Source organism: Pleurodeles waltl, chromosome 11 (assembly GCF_031143425.1).
Source record: "Pleurodeles waltl isolate 20211129_DDA chromosome 11, aPleWal1.hap1.20221129, whole genome shotgun sequence".
In the NCBI taxonomy this organism is placed as follows: domain Eukaryota; kingdom Metazoa; phylum Chordata; class Amphibia; order Caudata; family Salamandridae; genus Pleurodeles; species Pleurodeles waltl.
Window position 1 is genome coordinate 529,917,511 of NC_090450.1, and position 20,701 is coordinate 529,938,211.

A 20,701-nucleotide genomic window follows, 5' to 3' on the forward strand; every position below is an offset into this window, starting at 1 on the left:
TCCACATTAATCTGTTGGAGCTGTGAGCTGTAAACCACAAATATTTTTCTCCTATTGATTCCAGTGCTAACAGGCAACTTGATCACTATGTGGTACTCCAACAGGCATGAGATTATGCGCTTGTGCACTTTCTATCCAGAGACACTGGCTAACTGTCAATGAGATCTTGCTGCAGGCAAGACATCCACCAGGCTCCCTCAACATCAAGCAGAGGAGCTCAGGTGGCATCAATTTGCCGTCCACCTCTAAATGTTATCAGTGTCCCTCTTTTTCTGCATTTCATTTTCCTCTTTGAGGATCCCTGGGAGACATTTTATACCTTTGGTAGGAACTTCAGCTCTCTCTACATGTTCCTGCACCACCTCTAATCTGGCACATGCTAAATAAAGTGAGGTAGGACAAACTCAGTTCATTCTGATGACCTTAGAGTGGGTTTGGAGGGTCCAATACTCCATCATGCCGACCCTGAGCGTATGACGTCCTCTTCAGCTTCATCTAGGGAGGACCTACTGTCCTAGCAACAACACATGGGGCCTGATTACAACTTTGGCGGAGGTGTTAATCCGTCCCAAATGTGACGGATATACCACCAGCCGTATTACGAGTTCCATAGGATATAATGGACTCATAATACGGCTGGTGGTATAGCCGTCCCATTTGGGACGGATTAAGACCTTCCTCCAAAGTTGTAATCGGGCCCATGGTGTTTTAGCTGAAACACACAAACTACACCTTCATGCAAGGAGATCCATCAAGACCAATTGAGAGGCTTTGATCGTCCAGCAAAAACTGTAGATTTGTTTTTGGCCATGCTCTGTCCTTCCACAAAGTCCATATATTCAGGTTGTACGAGTCATTTCATTTCCTTGTGTGAGGAGAAGTGTGTTAATTATTTACAATGTTGTCGGATGTATTGTTGTTAGTTTAATGTTTGGCCTTTTAAGGTTTTGCCGAAGGCACAGTTAATCATTATTTTTTGCTGCATCAGATTTTCTCCATTTACCTCAGCAGCCTTCCTTATTTAAAGGGCTGTCATGTATGTTTCCTGTTAACTGCTTTTGTTGCACAGTAGGACCACACTCTGGTTGTGACCTTCCTGATGGATGTGCCCTTTAACTAGTTTCATAGCTGCACTGGTTTTGCTCTACAAACTGCGTTCCTCATTGCAAATACTGCTGTGCACCATGGTAGCTTCAGGCTTTGTTAGTCCAGCCTTATTATATGGCCTTCTACCCAGATAAGTTAATTCTTAAGTTACATGCTTTCTGTCTTCCAGATAAATACATTTGTAAGATATAGTCTCGCCAGTGCCCATCGCCACATTCAACAGGGAGGCTTCATATTGATGCTCTGCTGTTTATGGGTTTCACCAGTGCAAAGAAGGGAAAGGTGGCACAGAAGAGAAGCTTATCTCGCTGGAATTTCCTCGGCCTTAACTTGTGCTAGCCCTGGTTAATAAAGATCCTTTAGGGCCTCAGGGCTCATTCCGCCTGGGCGATGGCTGCAACTACAGTTAGTGTATTCCTGTTTGAACATTTGCCAGGCCACTAAATGGGCTTGCAGTCTTTTCTTCCACCAAGCACTACCGCAGCAACTCTCAGCCCACAGGGAGAGCCTTTTTGCCTGTTCAGTCCTGAAGGGCTTCCTGTTGTAAGTGCACTCTGATTCACCTCCTTTTAAAATGAACCGTTTGGCTACTGATTCAAAAGGTGAGGCATCTGCAAGTACATTTGCTTAGAATCCTCATCTCCTGCCAGCCCACCCTTGCTTTGGAGTGGACATTTGAAAATGAATACGTTTCCAAATTAAATTCCCCCACTGCGAGTTATATCATCAGTTTTGTCAGTAATGTTTTCATGTTCGATTGTGTGAAAAAATAACATAAAACTCATGACACCATATATGCAGGTCACTGTTATCACGTATTAGAGGCCAACTTTGCCACCTACCAGTATGTAGGAGCTATACAAGCTTTTCTGCATCTATTCTGACACCTGTGAATATTCAAAGAATGAGGATTCCTCAGTTACACTATCCAACAGTAAGAGCCTTCCCAAAGACTTATAACTTTTGGTTACTCTGCTCCCCCAAACCTTCTCCTAGGGACAGAAATCTGCCCGCCCTCTTATATAGCCATTGTTTTTCGAATGAGCAGCTCTTGGTTGAAATTGGAGGAAGGTCTAGTGGGTGCCTGGCCTTGCTTGTATAAAGATGTGCATGTACACTACCAACTCAGTGTTTCTGTAGTTTGTAATGTTTTTAAGCCGAGTCGGACCCTGTCCACAACTTTGCCAAGAGTTGGTGATTTAAGTGTTGCTAGGATTACTCAGGGGCGGCGGCTTCTCAATGGGAAAGGAGTGTCACCCCCCTTGCTGAGCCAGGAGCTGAAAGATAAAACGATATTTTTTATTGTTTTATCTTTCAGCTGCTTGCTCAGCCAGCAGCATGTGAAGGAGGGGCGGGCTGGGCCACAGGAGAGGGGAGGAGGAGAAAGTGCACCTAAGTGCGCATATGTGTTTGGCCGGCTGTCTTAGACCGGCCAAACACACATGCTCACTTAGGTTTCTCCAACCTGGCTGTGTTGAACAGCTGGGCTGGACAAAATGCACACACCCCAGGGCAGTGTCTGAGCGGCAGTCCAAGCTGTTCAGACCAGTCCTGACGTGGCTTTCATGCTAAGTTTAGCATGAAAGCAGCGTCAGGATTGCTCGGGAGCCTGTTCTGGTGTCCCAGCGAATGCTAGGACACCAGAAGAAGAGGAGCGAGGATGCATGAGGCAGCGGCGGTGGTAACGGGAAGAGGTACTTTTTTTTTTTTTTTTTTCTTTTTTCAAATCGCTGCCGCTGGATTAGACATATTAGAGTCACAATAAACCTTGAACTTTGCAGATGGTGAGCTGTTAAAATTTGGAGATATTGCTCCACACGTGGTTGATGGATAATAATACTCTCCAGATAGGTTCCTTGAGGGGTGAGTTGTAGGTTTTGGTGCTGTTGGGTGCATTTCACTGTTGTCCTTGTGGAAGTAGAATAATAGTATGAGATACACAAGTCATTTAAAATGTTGTGTTTTTTAAGGTAACCAAAAAGAAGGCTGCAAAGAAGAATTATGAACTCAGCGAGTCGCAAATTCATTTGCAGACCTCCTCTGCGAAGAGTGAAGAACCGCTGGTTTTGGATACCCACAAGCAGATGCCTCCTGATAGTGGTAGTTCACAGAGCATTATAAAGTCTCCTCAAGCTGATCAGCCTTCTTCTTCATTGCAAACTGCAGCAATAGCTCCAGGAACCACTGCTCATCCTAGGAAATCAGCTCCTTCTTCAGCATCAAAGCGAAAAACAAGGAAGCTGGCAGTCAACTTCTCTGCAGCCAAACCTTTGGAATAAATACGGTACTGTACTAGGAATTGATCTTTCTTTTTGCATTGCATAGATGTACATTGTGTAGTACTGCTTTCAAATTAAACATTTGTGCCGCTAAGAGAGGTGGTGATTCGCCTTTAATTATACAGTTTTGATAAGACTAAAATTATATTTCCAAACCTGTTTTAAAAGCAGCTGTTTGTGTTTGGTTATGTTCTGTGCACTGCTTTGCGAAGGGTCTTAGGTTTCGGTACGGATACAGTGTGCCATTGGTAGCCTTGTATGACAAGCTGGGAGTTAAATGTAGAACATTTGCTAAAACGTCAGTGGTTAACAGTAAGCAAGAAAGCCTTCATAAAATACACAGATTATAAATTCTACATCTGGTTCTGTGAGTCAGAGTAGTCATTGTTATTAAATGTATTTATTACATCTTGCAGAACGTTAGCAGTTTATATGTTGCAAAACGTTAGCAGCACTGGTTGGTGCATAGCCTAGAAAACGGAGGTTTTAAAAGTGGCTTCGTGGTCCTGGGGAGTGGAAAAGGCAAGCAAGAAACAACTCCTTCTTCCAAAGAAATAGGGCGGAACGTATAGAACGTGGTTAAACTTGGTAACAACACCTATTCATCATGTCTCTGTAGACTCTTTTAGGAACAGCCATTGGCAAAGACAAAAGAGGGCTGACTTTACATTTTTAGTTATAAAACAGGCCTGTTCTTGCTGAACCCGTAATAAATACTGAATTGAATTTCAGCTGCAGGAGCCGTTTTTGGAAGATGGAATGATAAACCAAACAGCCAGTAGCATGTAGTGAGCGATGTATACTCCTCTGCGCCGGACCAGGGTGTAATAGACACTGTCAGCTAATGTCTGAATGGGCCCCCACAAACACGCCAAAAGTGAGGCGAGCTCTCCTACACCCCACTCTGTGCATATTGCAAACAGTAGTTGATAGCTCTGTTGGCAAGCCAGACCTAAAAAGGAGAATTGACACTTGAGAGAGGGAGATGATTTTGGGTGGCTGAACATCCTGAGTCCCTTGTGGTTGACAAGCCTACCCTGTTCTGACTTTGTGTTGACAATGAATGTTTTCTGTTGATGCAGCAGGTTTTGTCCATTCTTAATTATTCAACAAATCGACAGTTTAAAATTTTTTTTTTAAAAAAAACTTGTATTGCTTTTAAGGTCCATATTTTGCATAAAAGACATGTTAAGCGTTTGTCCAAAGTATCCCATGCAATAGGTATGTGCATTTATGACTTCCACATTGTTGTATATTGTTGCATGACACCTTTTGCTTATAATAAGCTGGCATCAGTATTGAAGTCCGACTGTAACAATGCATTGATAAAGCCGATAGTTATCGCTTTTAAAAAAAGGCACTAGTTCCTTTTGGCTTTGCCAATGCTAGGAAAAAAAGTTTGTTGCAGATGCTGAACAGTATTGGCCTGATGGCATTTACAAGCACATGTATCAACGTGATGTCAGCGCATATGTACTAACATGGTGGCCATTTTGACTTTGTTTTTTAATTTACTGTTCCAGCATGGCTCACCCTTTGGGATCGGTAAATGAAAAACATTAAAGGTGCACGAAAGAACATTTACAGAAGGGAGCTACCCATAAGCAATTTTCTGCTGCCAGCCCTCCTAATTTATTTATTTATTTTTTACATTGAAATGAAAAAAAATGAGAGAGATAGGGGAACAACAAAGGTGCTTAGGATGTTGGATATTTATTTAGAAAAAAAGTTGAGTAGAATAGGGATGGGTCAAGCTAAGACTGGACGAGCTTGATGAAACGACAATATGGAAATAGATGTGAAGGGGAAGTAGCACACATGGCAAGTGAGCAAGAAAACACATGCACTCCCATGTACTACTGTAAAAAAAAAATATATAATAAGTAGCTCCCTGAATTTAGCAGTGGCGGGATCCAAGTCATCAAAACAAGAGGACGGTAAAGAAGCTATTATCCAGGGGGAGGAACAGACAAAAGAAGAGGGGGGAAATCAGTTGATTAATAAGCAAGTAAATTAAATTGACACGCAGTGGGCTGACCCGGTGCGTGTGGCCGAATGCCAATGGCAGAAGAAGTCTCTTTATGAGGCTCCTTCCTGTATTCCCCAACCCCGTAGAACCCTGCTACCCAGATGGCCCCCGACCCTCCCTTGAACACAGCTGAAAGTGCAGGAGGGGCCCCTGAAGCAGGCAGGGGGCGAGAAACAAACGCAGTGATCAGGAATCGGCCTCGACTGGTGGATCGATGCACTCGTGGTACCCCACATCGGGGGGAAACGGAGAACACTGCAGAATCCTGAGCCCACCACAGTGCAGTCACCAGGGATAAGGGACTAGTGGGATGAAACGGACTCCGTGCCACACCTAAGAAGGAAAACACTATAGAACCACAGGGCAGGAGGCAAAGGAGATCCCCCTATATGCGAATTGACCTTGTCACCAGCATCGAAAAGGACGGCACAGGGCAACAGAGACCCAGATATGGGAAGAACAGGCCGCAAGAAAGACGTAGAGGTGAAAGACGATGAACGGGCCTCGGTGGGACCTCAGGGAACCAAAAGCGCACACTGCGTGGTGGGGCCCGGGGACCCCACCTTCCAGGGCATTCTACAAGCCATAACAACCTCCCGTGAAGTATTAGAAGGGAAAATGGATGCCATGGGAACAGACTTAACTATACTCGAAGATGACCACCGTCACCTGGCAGAAAAAGTGCCTACAGCGGAAAAACAAGTTAAAGAGATCCTACCAATGGTTAGTGACGCTAGCAAGACTATTAGCAAGGTGGAGAAGCAAATTCGCAAACTGGAACTATGAGCATAGGATGCAGAAAATTGTTCATGATGAAACAATATCCGCGTGATCGGCTTACCAGAGCGCCTTGGAAAGAATAACATGGTGGAGTTTCTGGAGAGTTGGCTTAAAGAGGAAGTGGTGGAGGACAGACTCCCACCCTTATTCGTACTCGAGAAAGTGCATAGGGTTCCAGCTCGCCCCCAGCCCCCCGGGGGCCTCACCACGGCCCGCTATAGCTTGTTTTCTTCATTATAGGGACATGGGCTATTTGCTGAGCCAAATAAGGAAAAATGGCGACTGCACATTAGACAATAACATGCTCCATATTTTCCCAGACTTTTCGCATGAGGTGCAGAAGCAAAGGGCCACTTTTAGAGACACCAAACAAAACTTCGGCAAATGGAGATACAGTATGGAATGATGTTCCCAGCAAAACTGAGGGTGATAACAAAAGGGGGGGGGGGGCAGTTTTTTACCACACCGGAGGAAGTATGGCAATGGATAGACTCTCAGTCCTCACCTAGTGAGACCCATTCCTCAAGTGACCAGCAATGATGACAACAAAGGAGATCCCGACATAGAATGACCCACAAATTGATGGCCCCTTCCAATAAAGAGGTGCAACGAGAACGCCAAAAGGTAATGGAAGCGGTGGCCTCTCTACGTGGACTGGACCCCAGCTCTTCCCACATGGTGAGTGAAGAGATGGAACAATCTGGATCGGATCGAGACTCAGATGTAACACGCACATCAGAAGAGACGAGACCGGAGATGGCGCCTGGGACATCGGACTGCATCATCTAACCCACTCATCCCTGGCTTGACTCTTGAAGACTCGAGTCGTCGCCAGGCAGCCACCGAGATTCATCTGGGAGTCATCCTCCCGCCTGGAGAAGTCTCAGATGGCGGACGCTGAAGTGGGGATGGGACTCACCAACACAGTCACGACAGTAAGATAGGGGGGAAGAAACAGGCAACACAGCAGATCCCTCTAAGTGAACTTGAGGACCACCCCCAGATTTGATAGACTAGTTGACGTAATTGTTTAGTTTTGGATGAGAGGCAAAAACCCTTTTGTCTTGGGGAAGGGGAGTTGTGAAGTTAATTGTTGGGCTAATTATATAGGGCAATGTGAGTCTCAATGTTTTGTAGTTACAAATCTAAATAAATATGTGGTGCAGGAGGGCATGCACACGATGTCTAAAAGGTATAAGGTATTTTCGTACTTACAGAGGAGAGGAGTCCAGATGGCAATGCTTCAGTTCACGCATTTAACACAAGCAGAGGGGGAAGGCTATACAGAAACGGTGGAGGGGCCATGTATACTACTCCACTCATTCTGCTTTTGCCAGGGCGACCCTGATATGGATACGAACAGGGGTCCCATTCCAGTTGCTGGATAGTCTCATAGACCCAGAAGGGCGATTTGTGGCAATTCGGGGGAGATTGGAGGGCAGGGAGCTGGTAATGATTAATGTTTACACACCCAATTCGGATCAGGGCACATTCTTTGCACAACTTTCTGCCCGCCTGGCCCCATTCCTACTACACTTATTAGTACTGGGAGGACATTTCAATTGAGTGGCGGACCCCATCAAAGACCGCTCCCACTCCCCATTACACGATTCCCCCCTCACTAAAGTGGCACTGCAATTTACAGCCTGGCAAACACATTGGGTCCTGGTTGATGCATGGCGATGGTGATACCCCGACACCAGAGATTACTCCTATTCTTCCTATTTAAATGAATTACATGTTCGGCTGAATGCATTCCTGTGTATACCAGATGTGTTCTCTCATATACACAATGCTGAATACTTGGCTCGCACCATCTCAGACCATATCCCAATATTGCTATCACTGAGGTGGGGTTCGCCTCTCCCGCGTATTTCCACATGGAAATTAAAACCTGAATCTTTGGAGCATGCACAATATCAAGGGGAGGTGAAGCAACATATTGCTCAATTCTTAGTGGATAATGATGCCACAACCAGTAACCCTTTGATAGAATGGGATGCCTTTAAAGTAGTAGTGAGAGGGAGGTGCTTAGCGGGATCGGTAGGGGTGCGAAGAATGCTACTCATAGACACCATAGAGGCAGAGAGTAAACTGAGAGAGGCAGAAAAGATCAGGCCGGAGAATCCAGACCACCAGCATAAAATATTGGAGCTCAAAGAAACAGTAGCGGAATGTGTTGAACGCCTTCGCTGCTTTGACTATAGGAACTACATAGCAAGAGCTCACATGGAGAGCGACAAGGCGGGCCATATGCTGGCATGGGTGGCGTCACCGACTAAGAGAGGCTCGATCATTCTGGAAATGAAAACGGAAATGGGAAATACCATATAGAGACAGGAAGAAATTAATGCACATTTTCTAGCTTTCTACGAGTGGCTATATAAAGGTACCCTCCAGTATGATAGAGAAACTACAGATGCATACTTGGCTCAGATAACACTCGCCACACTCACACCTGACATAGCAGAGTAATTGTGAGGAGCCATTACTCAACAAGAAATTAGGGGGGGCCATTAAAGAATTAGCTATGGGGAAGACACCGGGGACTGATGGCTTCCCTTTCGAGTTCTATGCGGATCTGTTGGCCCAAGACTGGAAGCCCTCTATACGGCCGCCAGAGAGCAGGGAATATTACTTGCAACCGCAAGAGAGGCAATTGTAGTACTCCTTTAAAACCTGGTAAAATTCCCACAGATTGCGGTACATACAGACCATTGTCCATGTTGAATCTGGACTACAAGATCCTTAGTAAGATCTGGGCAACGAGACTCCTCCCTTGCATGCCGAAGCTGAGACACCCAAACCAAGCAGGTTTTGTTCTAGGACCACACACAGCATGTAACATTCGCTGACTGTTGGCGGTCATGAGAGACCCTTCATATGTCGACGAGACAGCAGACATGCTGGTGGTGGACATTGACAAGGCTTTTGATAGCCTAGAGTGGTGCTTCCTTTACGCTGTGATGGCAAGGATGAGATTGGGGACCAACTATATTGCATGGGTGTGGTTGCTATACACCAACCCAACAGCTAGAGTTCACACTGGTCGGACAATGTCAGAAAGCTGTTCAGTGAAGCTGGTCACCAGACTGGATTGCCCCTTGTCTCCATTGCTGTTTGCAATAGCGATGGAGCCATTGGCTGCTGTAGCTTGTGGTGGGGAGGGAGGCCAGGGAATAAGAGCAGGCGGGTGAAGACACCACATAGCCCTGTACACTGAAGACATGCTGCTTTTTCTGGGGAATATGCATAGGGACCTGCCAAATTCCCAACTGATACTAACCAGGTTCGGTAATTTCGGGACTTTGAGTAAACTGGGACAAGACCCTATTGTTCCCTCTGAGTCCGGCTGGGGTGCCCCCTCCTGAGATGCATGGTGTGGTATGGGAACCGCGCTGTCTTTCTTACCTAGGGGTTAAAGTGTATCACGACCCACAAGACATCCTTGAGGGAAATGTAGGGAGAGCCTTGCGATCCATCACGGCCAGTATTGCATTTTGGCAGATGCTACCACTGTCAGTAGCGGGTAGGGTGGTGCTTCTTAAAATGATAGTCCTGCCTAGACTACTATATTTTTTTACATTATTACCGATATGGATGCCCAGGGCAACCTTTAGGGAATTGGAAGCACTAGTCATATCATTCTTCTGGGGCAGCGGGCGAAGGAGAGTGGCCTGGCTCAACTTCAAAGACAATCCACAGATGGAGGGTTGGCTGTCCCTGACTTTGAGGTCTACTATCTGGCGGCCCAGCTCCAGTGGCTCACACAATGGATAGCAAGCAGACAGGATCGTGAGGCATTGGAGAAGCCATTCACCCCTCCGCTGACCAGATTAATGGAGGTGCTATTGGGGATCCGATGTAATAAGGAGGAGGACTCTCTTGAATTGAAAACAATAATACAATGCTAGACAAGCAGCTTACGCAAAAACTCCCTATTCCCCAGACCGTCCCCTGATGTCTATATTAGCACTACCGCATAGGGGTAACTGGGAGGGGCTCCAAACTTGGTATGCAGCAGGGGTGCTGACAGGGATACCCTGTTTAAAGAAGGGACAATGATATCATTTGAGGACCTTAGAGCACAATTTGATCTGCCGGAGGCCACTTCTTGCTTTATGGCTCGGTCACTGCAGGTATTTGGCATCACTGGCGGGCGGGACTGGGGGAACCCCCAACACAGACAACTTGTACCTAGTTGACAACCTCAAACGGGTAAGATAAAAGTGGTCACAAATTTGTATAAGCAGAATACGGTCAGATACGACCCTCCCGTTGGGCCCCCCCTTAGGCTAAAATGGAAAGGTGATCTGGGCACCACTATCCCTGACAAGACGTGGGAGCATATATTGGAAGGCACCCCTAAGGAGTAGAGAAATGCCAGATTCAAGCTTATTAACTTGTATGCGTTGCACCAAGCTTATTTAACCCCTGGTCAGATTAATAGGCATTTCAACACGGAAGGAGCGAAATGCCCTCGGTATGCATTGCTCCTTGCGGAACTTTCAGGGGGAAGGTGACCCAATCGGTAGCAATTGCAATAGACAAGGTGGTTCACTGTACAACGCGTCTTTGCCTACTTGGATGGTTCCCACATATGTCTAAAACAAAGGTAACTAGCAGGTTCCAGGACCTAGTTTATGTCTTGACCAAAAGGGAGATTGCCATGAACTGGAAAAACCAGACAGGCCCGAAAATATCTAAGTAGAATAGGGAGTTAGAAAAATGGGCTAGATGTGAGGGAGATGCCCTTCTCAGAGTCGGGCATGAACTTGACATTGTTCCACACATGGGAAGGCGGCGCACAAATGACCTCTCTGCACACGGTTCATCACACAACACGAAATCCGACTAACTAGGGAGGGGGGAGGGAAGTTGGGGTGGTAGAGGGTGGGGGGTTGACAGTGATTTCTTAGACTCAGCGCAGTGGTATAATTAAGAAGAGTTGAATAGGCTGAGTCATGCTGGTAAAACATATATTTCAATATGATTGTATGATCATTTACTGGCAGATAATATCAATAAAAACTTGTTTACCAAAAAAAAGCAGTGGGCTGACCCAAGCTCACTCTAAGTATTGATATTGTACATAATAGGTCTTAGGCCTACAGCTGTAGGCGAGACTTAGTGCTGAAATTTCCTCTTTCAATTCTTGAAGAAAAGAGAAACAGAAGAAATGTTGCTGGAGTATCTAGAACTAAACCAAACATTTTTTGTCCTTGTGCTCATTGACGTCTGGCATTAATTTCCTGACAGAGACTTCTAGCCACAGATTCCTTGCCTTAGAATTATCCCCAGGCATCAGCCTGGATCCAGAATTGCTCGTGAGCAGTACCCGTGCGTGCGGGTAGGTGGTGTCGTTTGGTTTCACGTGGCATTGTCATCCGTGCTGGAAATGACGTGCACAGTGCCTATACAGGCAACACCCCAGCTTGCTAACATCAGTTCTTTTCTTTGTGTGCCAGCTAGCGCAGATCTGGAGAGAGCCACCCCCAGTCACTTTTTAACTGACTCTCTTTCGACTTTGTTGAATTCTTTTTGAGATTTTCTTCTGGTGTGGCAGGTATGTCAGCTAGGAAAGCTAGCTTCAAGCCATGCGGCACCTGTTACTGACGGATTTTGGTGACGACTAGCATCTTGGTTGCCTATGGTGCCTCGAGCAGACCACGATGTGAAGACCTGCGTTGACTGCCAAGCCTTGCACCCAAGGCATTGAGGGAGCATTCGCTTAAGCTCCTTGCCATTCGACTTGTGATGACTCAATGGTCTCTATCCCAGTCAAGAGGAAGGTCCTGGAAATGGTCGCAGAGCCCTAGATCATCGTCACACTTGAAGTCGTCTTCTGGTAAGTCCCACCAGAAGAGGAACAAGAAGTTGAAGAGGTATTCGACTTCACCCCTCGTCCATTTTAAGGCTTCAGATGAGGGAGAGTTGTCACTTGAGGCCGGGCTCTGTAGAGCCTGTGCCTGGGCCTGCTCCACACCTCCCAGAGTTTCCGTGAGCCAGATCGACCCCTGCCCAACTATGTGAGTTGTATGAGGCCATGCACCTCATATTTAGATGACCAGTTCTTGCTGGCGCGCCTTTGGGCCCTGCAAGTTCGGGATGGGCCCCTACTGGTTCGGGATGGGCCCCTACTGGTTTCCCATTAGCTGTTTCGGCCCCAGCTCCACTCATGCCCATTACTTCCACAGATGGACCGGGACCAGTACTGATCTTACCACCTCATCCTTCCTTATTGCAGGGCCGATGCTGATGCTCCCGGCACCCTCCAGCAGCACTGTCCCCATTCTTATCCCCAACTACTACATGGAGCCAGGGGGGTATCTTCTGACTCCAGCACCAAACGGAGGCTTGCCTTTCAGGCTTGAGCCCTATTCTCATGGGATGGTACTTGGGGAGTAATGGGAGGAGTCACTGGACCCAGAAGAATACCAGCCCATAGAACCCCAACATGGACTGGTGTGGGAAATTGGCAAACGCCAGTGGAATGAACACGTCTTCAGATACTGGCATGGTCATCTCCTACTGTGGCAACAGAGGAGGGAGCACCTTTTACACTGGTGGTGAGGTGGGCGCCACAGTCCTAGACCTTAGCCTCCCCTCAGTACCGTCAAGACTAATGTCTTGACAGCGGTGCTTCAGCTGAGTGTGACCCCCTCAGATCCGTTTCTCCCATTCAATGAAGCTCTTATTGTCCAAACCCTTCACAGGGGCTCCTGTGAACATGACGATAACCTGCTGCCTCTTCCCCGCACTAGGGGACCCCAGTTTCTTCCCACAACACCCTACCCAGGAGAGCTTGTTGGTCCAGGCCTTCACGTCCCATCCATAGGGAATCAAAGAGGCTGGATACCTCAGGCAACCAAATGTTTGCTTCCACCAGCCTGGGCCTGCGGTCCATGAACACTGTGTGTTTTTTGGGCCGTTACTCCCATTCCCTGTGGGATTTGGTGGCACAGGTGCTGTCCATGGTCCCGGAGGAGGTCCGGGCCCTACTCTCACCCAAGCTATCACAGATGAGAGATATGCAGATAAGTTCACAACCCGATGTGTACCGGACACGACTGATTCGCTAAGCAGAGCAGTTTCTTTGGCAGTGGCCTTGCAGGACCATGCCTTGCTAAGGACGACTGGATTTTCTGGGGAGTCCAAACATCACTTGTGGACATGTCATTTGATGGTTCTCATCTCTTCGGAGACCAGGCAGATTAGGCCTTTCCATGGCCCTTCACCAACCCCAGTCTGAATTTTGCTCTATTTGTGGCCACGAATGGTGCATCTAGCTGCGCCTCTACCCGCCCAGCCACCTCACCGCGCACGCTTCCCAGCCTCTGTGTGTCCGAGGACACGGTGCCCACAGACACCCTGGCTCGGGGAGCTAGAGGTCGAGCCAGTACACCTTTAGTTTGCCAATATACCATCATGGGCACCCAGTGGGAGGCAGGAGATGCCATCACCTGCCCCACTGGTGGTCAATAACATCAGACCGTTGGGTTCTTCAGATTGTCCGAAGGAGCTACTCTCTCCCCTTCGTGACTTCCACTTCATCCATACCACCCACTTGAGACACACTGACTAAGGACCATCTGTCCTTGCTCCACCAGAAGTGGCTGCTCTTTTGAGCAAGGGAGCCATAGAGAGGCTACCAACGCCAGAAGTAGATCGTGGTTGTTATTCCAGTTACTAATAAGGACAAAGGCCTTGTCATACCCTAGACCTGCACTGTTAAGAATGGGTTTTTTGGTTGGCTAGAGTATGCACCTAAGCCAAGCAAAACCCACCTCTCTAATCAGGACGAGTAAGTTACACACCAAAGATAGCCTGTGCTCACCCCCTGGTAGCTTAGCACAGAGCAGTCAGTCTTATCCTCAAAAGTAATGTGTGAAGCATCTGCGCAAAACACATACACCAGTGACACAATAAATACACTGTAATAAAGTACCCTATTTTTGGCGTGCTTATTCTCACTTTTTGGCTGCTGTCAGTATGCCTGGACTGTTTTCACTGGGATCTTGCTAACCAGGACACTAGTGATTATGCTCTCTCCCTCTAAATTTGGTTGCTTTGGACTTTGCACACCTCACAATTGGCATACTGGTGCCACCATATAACTCCCTGCTATATGGTACTTAGGTAACCAGGGCATTGGGGCAACAGGGGTTCCTGTCTGCAGCATGTGTTATGCCACCCATGGGAGCCCATGCAAAATGTGTCCGCAGCCCTGCCATTGCAGCCTGCTTGAAAAGGTGCATGCACCCTTTCGCCACAGGTCACTGCACCAGGTCACTAAGTCAACCCTATTGTAAGCCCTCCTAGCCAAGAGGGCACGGTGCAGGTACCTGTATGTAAGGGCACCCCTGCATGAGCCGAGGTTCCCTTATGAACTCTAGTTCCATTGCACTGGACTCCGTAAGAGGCATTTTACCCGTGTACTTGGACACTGTGTCCAACTACATAATGGTAACTCCGAACCTGGGCATGTTTGGTATCAAACATGTCAGAATCATACCCCAATACTGTTGCCAGTATTGGCTGTGGGATTCCATGCACCCTGGGGGGTCCTTAGAGGACACCCCAGTATTGCTCCTACCAGTCTTCCAGGGTTTTGCAAGCAACACATGCAGCTACCACCATCCAGACAGATTTCTGCCCTCCTGCTGCTTGACCAGATCAAGCAGGGGAAGGCAGAACAAAGGATTTCCCATGGGAGAGAGAGACAACACCCTCTGCCCTTGGAAATAGGTGTGACATGGCTTGGGATGGGTAGCCTCCTCAAGCCACCGGTATGCTTTAAAGGCCACATTTGGTGCCCTCCTTGGATAAACCAGTTTGCAGCAGCCCAGGGACCCCCGGTTTCCTGCTCTGACAGGAAACTGGACAAAGGAAAAGGTAGTGACCACTTCCCCGTCCATCACCACCCCAGTGGTGGTGCTCAGAGCTCCTTCAGGTGGTCACTTGATCTGCCATCTTGAATCCAAGATGCCCAACGGCCCCTGGGAGCATCTGAGTGGCCAGATCAGGCAGGTGACGTCACAGCCCCCTCCTGAAAGGTGGTCACCCTGCTAGGTGACCAATCCTCCTTCCTTAACTATTGAGAGCCTCCCTCTTGGGTGGGTCCTCAGATTCGACATGCAAGATTCCACCAGGACTCCTCTGCATAGTTTACTTCATTTTCTGGCCCCTGAAACCGCAGATGGACTCTTCAGGAACCAATAATTTGCATCTTCAGCGACGACTCCACTTTGCAACATTGTTTCTCCGATTCCTTCCAGCAACTGCAACATTTCCTTGGCTGTGCATCCTCTGAGGTTGACAAGACTCCACCCTGCACCAAGTACGAAGGAATCTCCCTTGGAGTGAAGGAGTCAATCCCCTGCATCTGCAGGCACCAACTACGATGACCAGCTGTGTGGATCCACTCTCCTCCAGAACTGCTTGGATCCTGCATCACAGGGGGTGATCTGGAGTCCCCTTGGTCCTCTCTATCAGCTGTCCAACTTGGGAGACGGTAAGCCCTTGCCTGTCCTCGCGGGACAGTACCCTTGTGCACCGCAACTCTTGCAGCTGCCAAGGCTTGTTTGCTCTTGCTGTAAGGGATCATCAGGCTTCGTGTAGCTCCAGCCCCCAGCAAGTCTAACTGCCAAGCACAGTCTCCTCTCTGCTGCTCCAGCAACATGGTACTCCTCTTCAGGTGTGCTGAGTGGGCCTCACTGCGACTTGCTGTGCCTGCTTGCCAGTGGGGGCTGCATCCTCTTCTGTTGGCTCTTCCAACTTCTGAGGGTCACCTCGGACTCACCTCCAAGACACCTGGACCTTGCTGGTCCTCTCCATTCTTGCAACACTTATTTTTCTTCTTCTGCATTTGGCAAAGCTTGTTGGTGGTTTTCTTGCACCACTGACCCACTGCAACCCAACAACCAACGTGGAAAACCATCTGCATCACTTCAGGGACTCCTCTTCATCTCCTGTGCTGCACAGCTGGTCTATGTCCCTGGTCGACCGGGTCCTGCATCCACAGAAGGGTAGGTAGTGGCTCCTGCCACGACCAGACACTCCATCACAAACTGGACTTGGTCCCCTTCCTTTGCAGGTCCTCTTCTACCAGAATCCACCTTTGGGTCCTTCCACTCTGGTTTGGGTCTTGCACAAACCTTTTTCTGAGTTCTTTTGGGTTTGGGGAGAACCAGGTACTTACCTCTGCTCTTCTGGTTGCTAAGGGTCACTCCAGTACTCACCTCTTGAGGTTCCTAGTTCCTCCAGCTCCCCTCTAATGATTCCACATCCTTGGGTGGGGGACTGTATCTCCCTTTCCACTTTCTTAGTATATGGTTCGGCCCTCCCTTAGAGCCCTCACTATTTTCTATTACTTTTGGCAATGCTTGTTGCATTTATGCTTCTTACTGATTGCTATTGTGAATATAATTAGTATGTTTACTTACCTCTAGTTGGGGAGACTGCCTATAAGTATTTCTGTTACCATAATAAAGTACCTTTATTTTTGTAACACTGTGTGGTTCTTTCATGTGTGTGGCTATAGTGGTATTCCATAAGCTTTACATGTCTCCTAGATATGTTTTGGCTGCTCATCCGCAGCTACCTCTAGAGAGCCTTGGCTTCCTTGACACTGCATACACTTCACTAATAGGGGATACCTAGACCTGGTATAGGGTGATAACACCATATGTGTCCACCACACACCAGGCCAGCTTCCAACATACACCACAGAGGAGACTCCACATGTGATTCTATATAAAAATGTGCTTCTTCTATTGTAAGTATATATCTTAGACCAGAAACAGTATAAATCAATAATTGCTTGGCCAACTAGGCAGTTGTCAAGCATCAAAGTGCATACAGTAAGAAGTAGGTTCATAGGTTGCACACATCAGAAAACCTCATTAAGGTGCATGCTATGTGGCCATATGAAATAGTACCTGTTGTCCAGAAAGAGTTTAAGATATAAAAATAACATTTAATAATCTCTAGACCTGTACCATGCTAGAGGTAATAGAGCTCATCACATGTATAAATCACTGTAAAACATATATCTTAGCACACTCCTATAGGATGCAATACGGTAATCAGGTAGATTGTTGGCCACAGGAGCACCTGCATGCTTATTAAAGGTGATACAGTAATTCTGGCGAGTTTCCTAGATCCAAGAAGCGGGGGACCTCCATTGAGGGCTCACCCCGTGAAGCCACCAATACAGCAAATCAGGGCCTTGGGGTATGTGCAAACACACAAGGGGGTGGTTGGGGGCAGGGAGGAGTTGACACGACATACACTACTGAATTCCGCAGGGAAACCTCACTGGGTCCCTTGTGTGTGAAACCAGGGAAGGTGGCTGCCCGTGAATGTGCAGATCAGCTGCTGACCAATGTAGCTCTCTGCAACAAGGCTGAAGTTGCAGCGTGTCCGATACTTTTTAGGCACCCCCACATCTTTCTAAGGAAGAGGAGAGACTCCACCACTTGAACCCAAAAAGAGTGTTGGTGTTCTACCTTGATCATACAAAGGAGTCTAGATGGTTGACCAACACTTTGTAGGGTATGTGGGTGCAAAGAAAGGGCGGGTAGTGCAGAAGCAGACCACCTGTAGATGGGTTGTACTCTGCATTAGGATCTGCTATGCACTGGCCAAAATGGAACCCCTGAGTGTTTGCGTGCTTATTCTACCCAAGATAAGGCTTTGAACACTGCGTTAGCATAAGGAGTTACAGTCCTTGACATGTCAGGTGACAATGTGGGTATCTCTGCACATGCTTACCAAACTCTACTGCTTGGATAGTTAGGTCCGTAAAGACGGGCACTTTGCCTGTTCAGTCCTGCAGGACTTTCTTGTTTGAACTTGGTTTGCAAACCCACCTCTGGGGTTGGTATTGCCTGGGTATCTATTCCAGGCAAGGAATCATCAGCTAGAAGTCTCTATGAGATGTACAAGTTCTTAGCGACCCACCTATCCTCCCTTCTTTGCGAACTGATTTATAGGGGCAGGTACTCCCCTTTCAAGGCTTTAGTTTTGACACACCAGTAGTCTGTGTTCTTCATGGCTCTGCACTTCTGGTGTGGAAAGTTGTGAAAAGAAACTGGCAGCGCCTGGGTCGCACTTGTATAGGACCCGCAATGTCATATCCTGTGCGGATGATGCCGATGATGGATGTGGAGCCAATCGACGCCACCTACCAGCGCGCAAGAGAACTGCTCACAAAAATCTTCCAGATCCAGTCTGACACCTGGGGAGAATTCACAGGTAAAGGAATCTGCATATAGATATAGGGCCTTATTATGATGTTGGCGGATGGAATACTCTGTCACAAACATGACAGATATTCCGTCTGCCATATTACAATCTCCATAGGATATAATGGGATCGTAATATGGTGGGCAGGATATCCGTCACAGCTCCATCTCCCCCCACCCCCCTTATGATTGTGATCAGGCCCATAGTCTCTACCAAATAAGTCGTTACCAAAGGTAAGTAGCTTGTCTGTCCTGCAGACATCAGAACGTAGGCACACTGATGAAAAACATGCAAATTTATGTGTGCTTCATCACTAGTGTTGGTTTCAAATATCAAGTAACTGTCATGGAGTGCAACCACTTACCTAACAGTAAGTCCCAATATTGGGTGAATGGTGTGGACATGACAATCTGGTAATTGAAAATGACTTCTAATTTAATGACCACCTGCACAAATGTACATTGCCAGAAGACTGCAAACTTTCAACAAGCACACCTATGCTGTCTCGAATTAAAAGGGTGATACTTGCCAAAACCATACCAGATCTACCTCAAAATAAAAAGTCTGTCTAATACATAATTGTATATTAATTTCTGAATTCACGTTCTAATTATTTCACATGCGGTATTGATATGAGTGAAAAAAGAGTGATTTTTACGTGGCTGACAAGTAGCAAGATAGAGGAAACTCTGTCTTTTGCTACAGGGTTTAAAGATTGTGATAAATTAATTACTTCTTTTTGCTAGTGATTCTGTTGGTTATTTTTAATTGTTATAGTTTTTATAGAATGCCAATTTTGTATGTGTTTGCTTTAAATCTTGCTGCTATTCAAATAAACAGCAAGTTACATGCCATAAACTATATTTCCCATAAACTATATTTGCCATGCTTCATCGTGAATTTAATGATCCCTGCTCACCGTGGACATGCTTTTATTCAGAGCAGACGTTCCCAACCTGTGGTCTAGGGACCCATGGGGTTCCCCGAAGCCTCCTCAGGGGTTCCGCCACTGCTTAGAGAATTAAACAATATTAACAGATTAGGGCCACAGCTTTTAGTAATGACTCAAGGGAGGGGGGGAGGGAGAATCCAATAATGATTCATTGGGGATCGCCGGGTTCCAGTAATGATAAAGTGGGGGTCCACAGAAGTCAAAGGTTGGGAACCACCTGTTGAGAGCATTGTATGTTTTTTTAATAGATGCTTATTTTCTTATTGGCACTCTGTAATACTTCTTGCCTTTTTCTCCTTTTCATCACAGGTGTCCTATGGATTTTCTTTCCCTGGTGCTCAGTGGATCAATGAATTTATAAAGGCTATCATAAGTTATGGTACCTAAAAAAAAAAAAATGGATATGTGCCATTTGATAACTGATTTCATCATATGTTTACTTTTCACTTTCAATGATATGGATTATGTTAAACAATTGTTTTCCCCCCGGAGAAATACATATTTTTAAGTAGCAAATTTTACATTAGATCTTATACAGAGCAGTATTTTATAAAAAGAAAAGAGAAAAATTTTATGTGATCATTTCTTTGTAGTTTCATATTTTTTAAGAAAAGAATTTGTCTTTATCTGCCAAGGGGGATGTTTTAAATTTGCACATATATGGATGCACAATGCCATTTGTTGTGCTGTGTTGTATTTTTGTGTAAAACTGCCCGTTTGCAGGATCCAAGCATGCAGCTGTGGAGAAGACAGCGGCCATATTTTTAAGCAGGACTCCAGCCTGTTATAAACGACTACAACACTGTAACTCAAGCTGATACACAGACCTATAGAATGGTTTACAGAGACTTTTGTGGCTATGTACAAGTATAAACATATAAGAATAAATCGCTTTTTCCTTTTGCTAATTTTTTTCATGTGCCCTTCAGTTGAAATATTTAAAAGATTGCTGGCCTCTATGTGGACAGTGGCCAACGGCAAGGCTACCTTAACAACAATTCAAAATCTGAACAGAATTTACATTTCTTTTCGAGAGAGAAGGAATGAACGTTTCCAGTTGTCCTTTATGCAAACTGGTTATTTTAAACTGGTTTTATAAGCACAAAAACAATTATGATCGTAAGCACCTAGCAAAAGTACCACTTCATTCATCCAAACAACTGACAATGAAAATTATATTATTAGAAATGTGGAGGTTCAGGAGACAAATGCAGTTATAGGGCTTAATTTTCAAAGGACATGTAAGGCGTGTATTATAATTAGGTTATGCATGTGTGCTGTCATACGACGGATTCTGAAAACATG

General features: G+C 46.4%; 1 protein-coding gene across 1 annotated transcript in view; it reads left to right on the plus strand.

The window, feature by feature from the left end:
* The window catches only part of XRN1 (5'-3' exoribonuclease 1), an 838,379-nt gene extending 818,075 nt beyond the window's left edge, over window positions 1–20,304 (plus strand). Inside the window, exons 42-43 of the mRNA XM_069213922.1 lie at window positions 3,078–3,391; window positions 19,706–20,304. Of these exons, the coding sequence (XP_069070023.1) occupies window positions 3,078–3,386 (309 nt within the window). The 3' untranslated portion in view covers window positions 3,387–3,391; window positions 19,706–20,304. The remainder of the gene's footprint in view (window positions 1–3,077; window positions 3,392–19,705) is intronic.
* The last annotated feature ends 397 nt before the right edge of the window (window positions 20,305–20,701 follow it).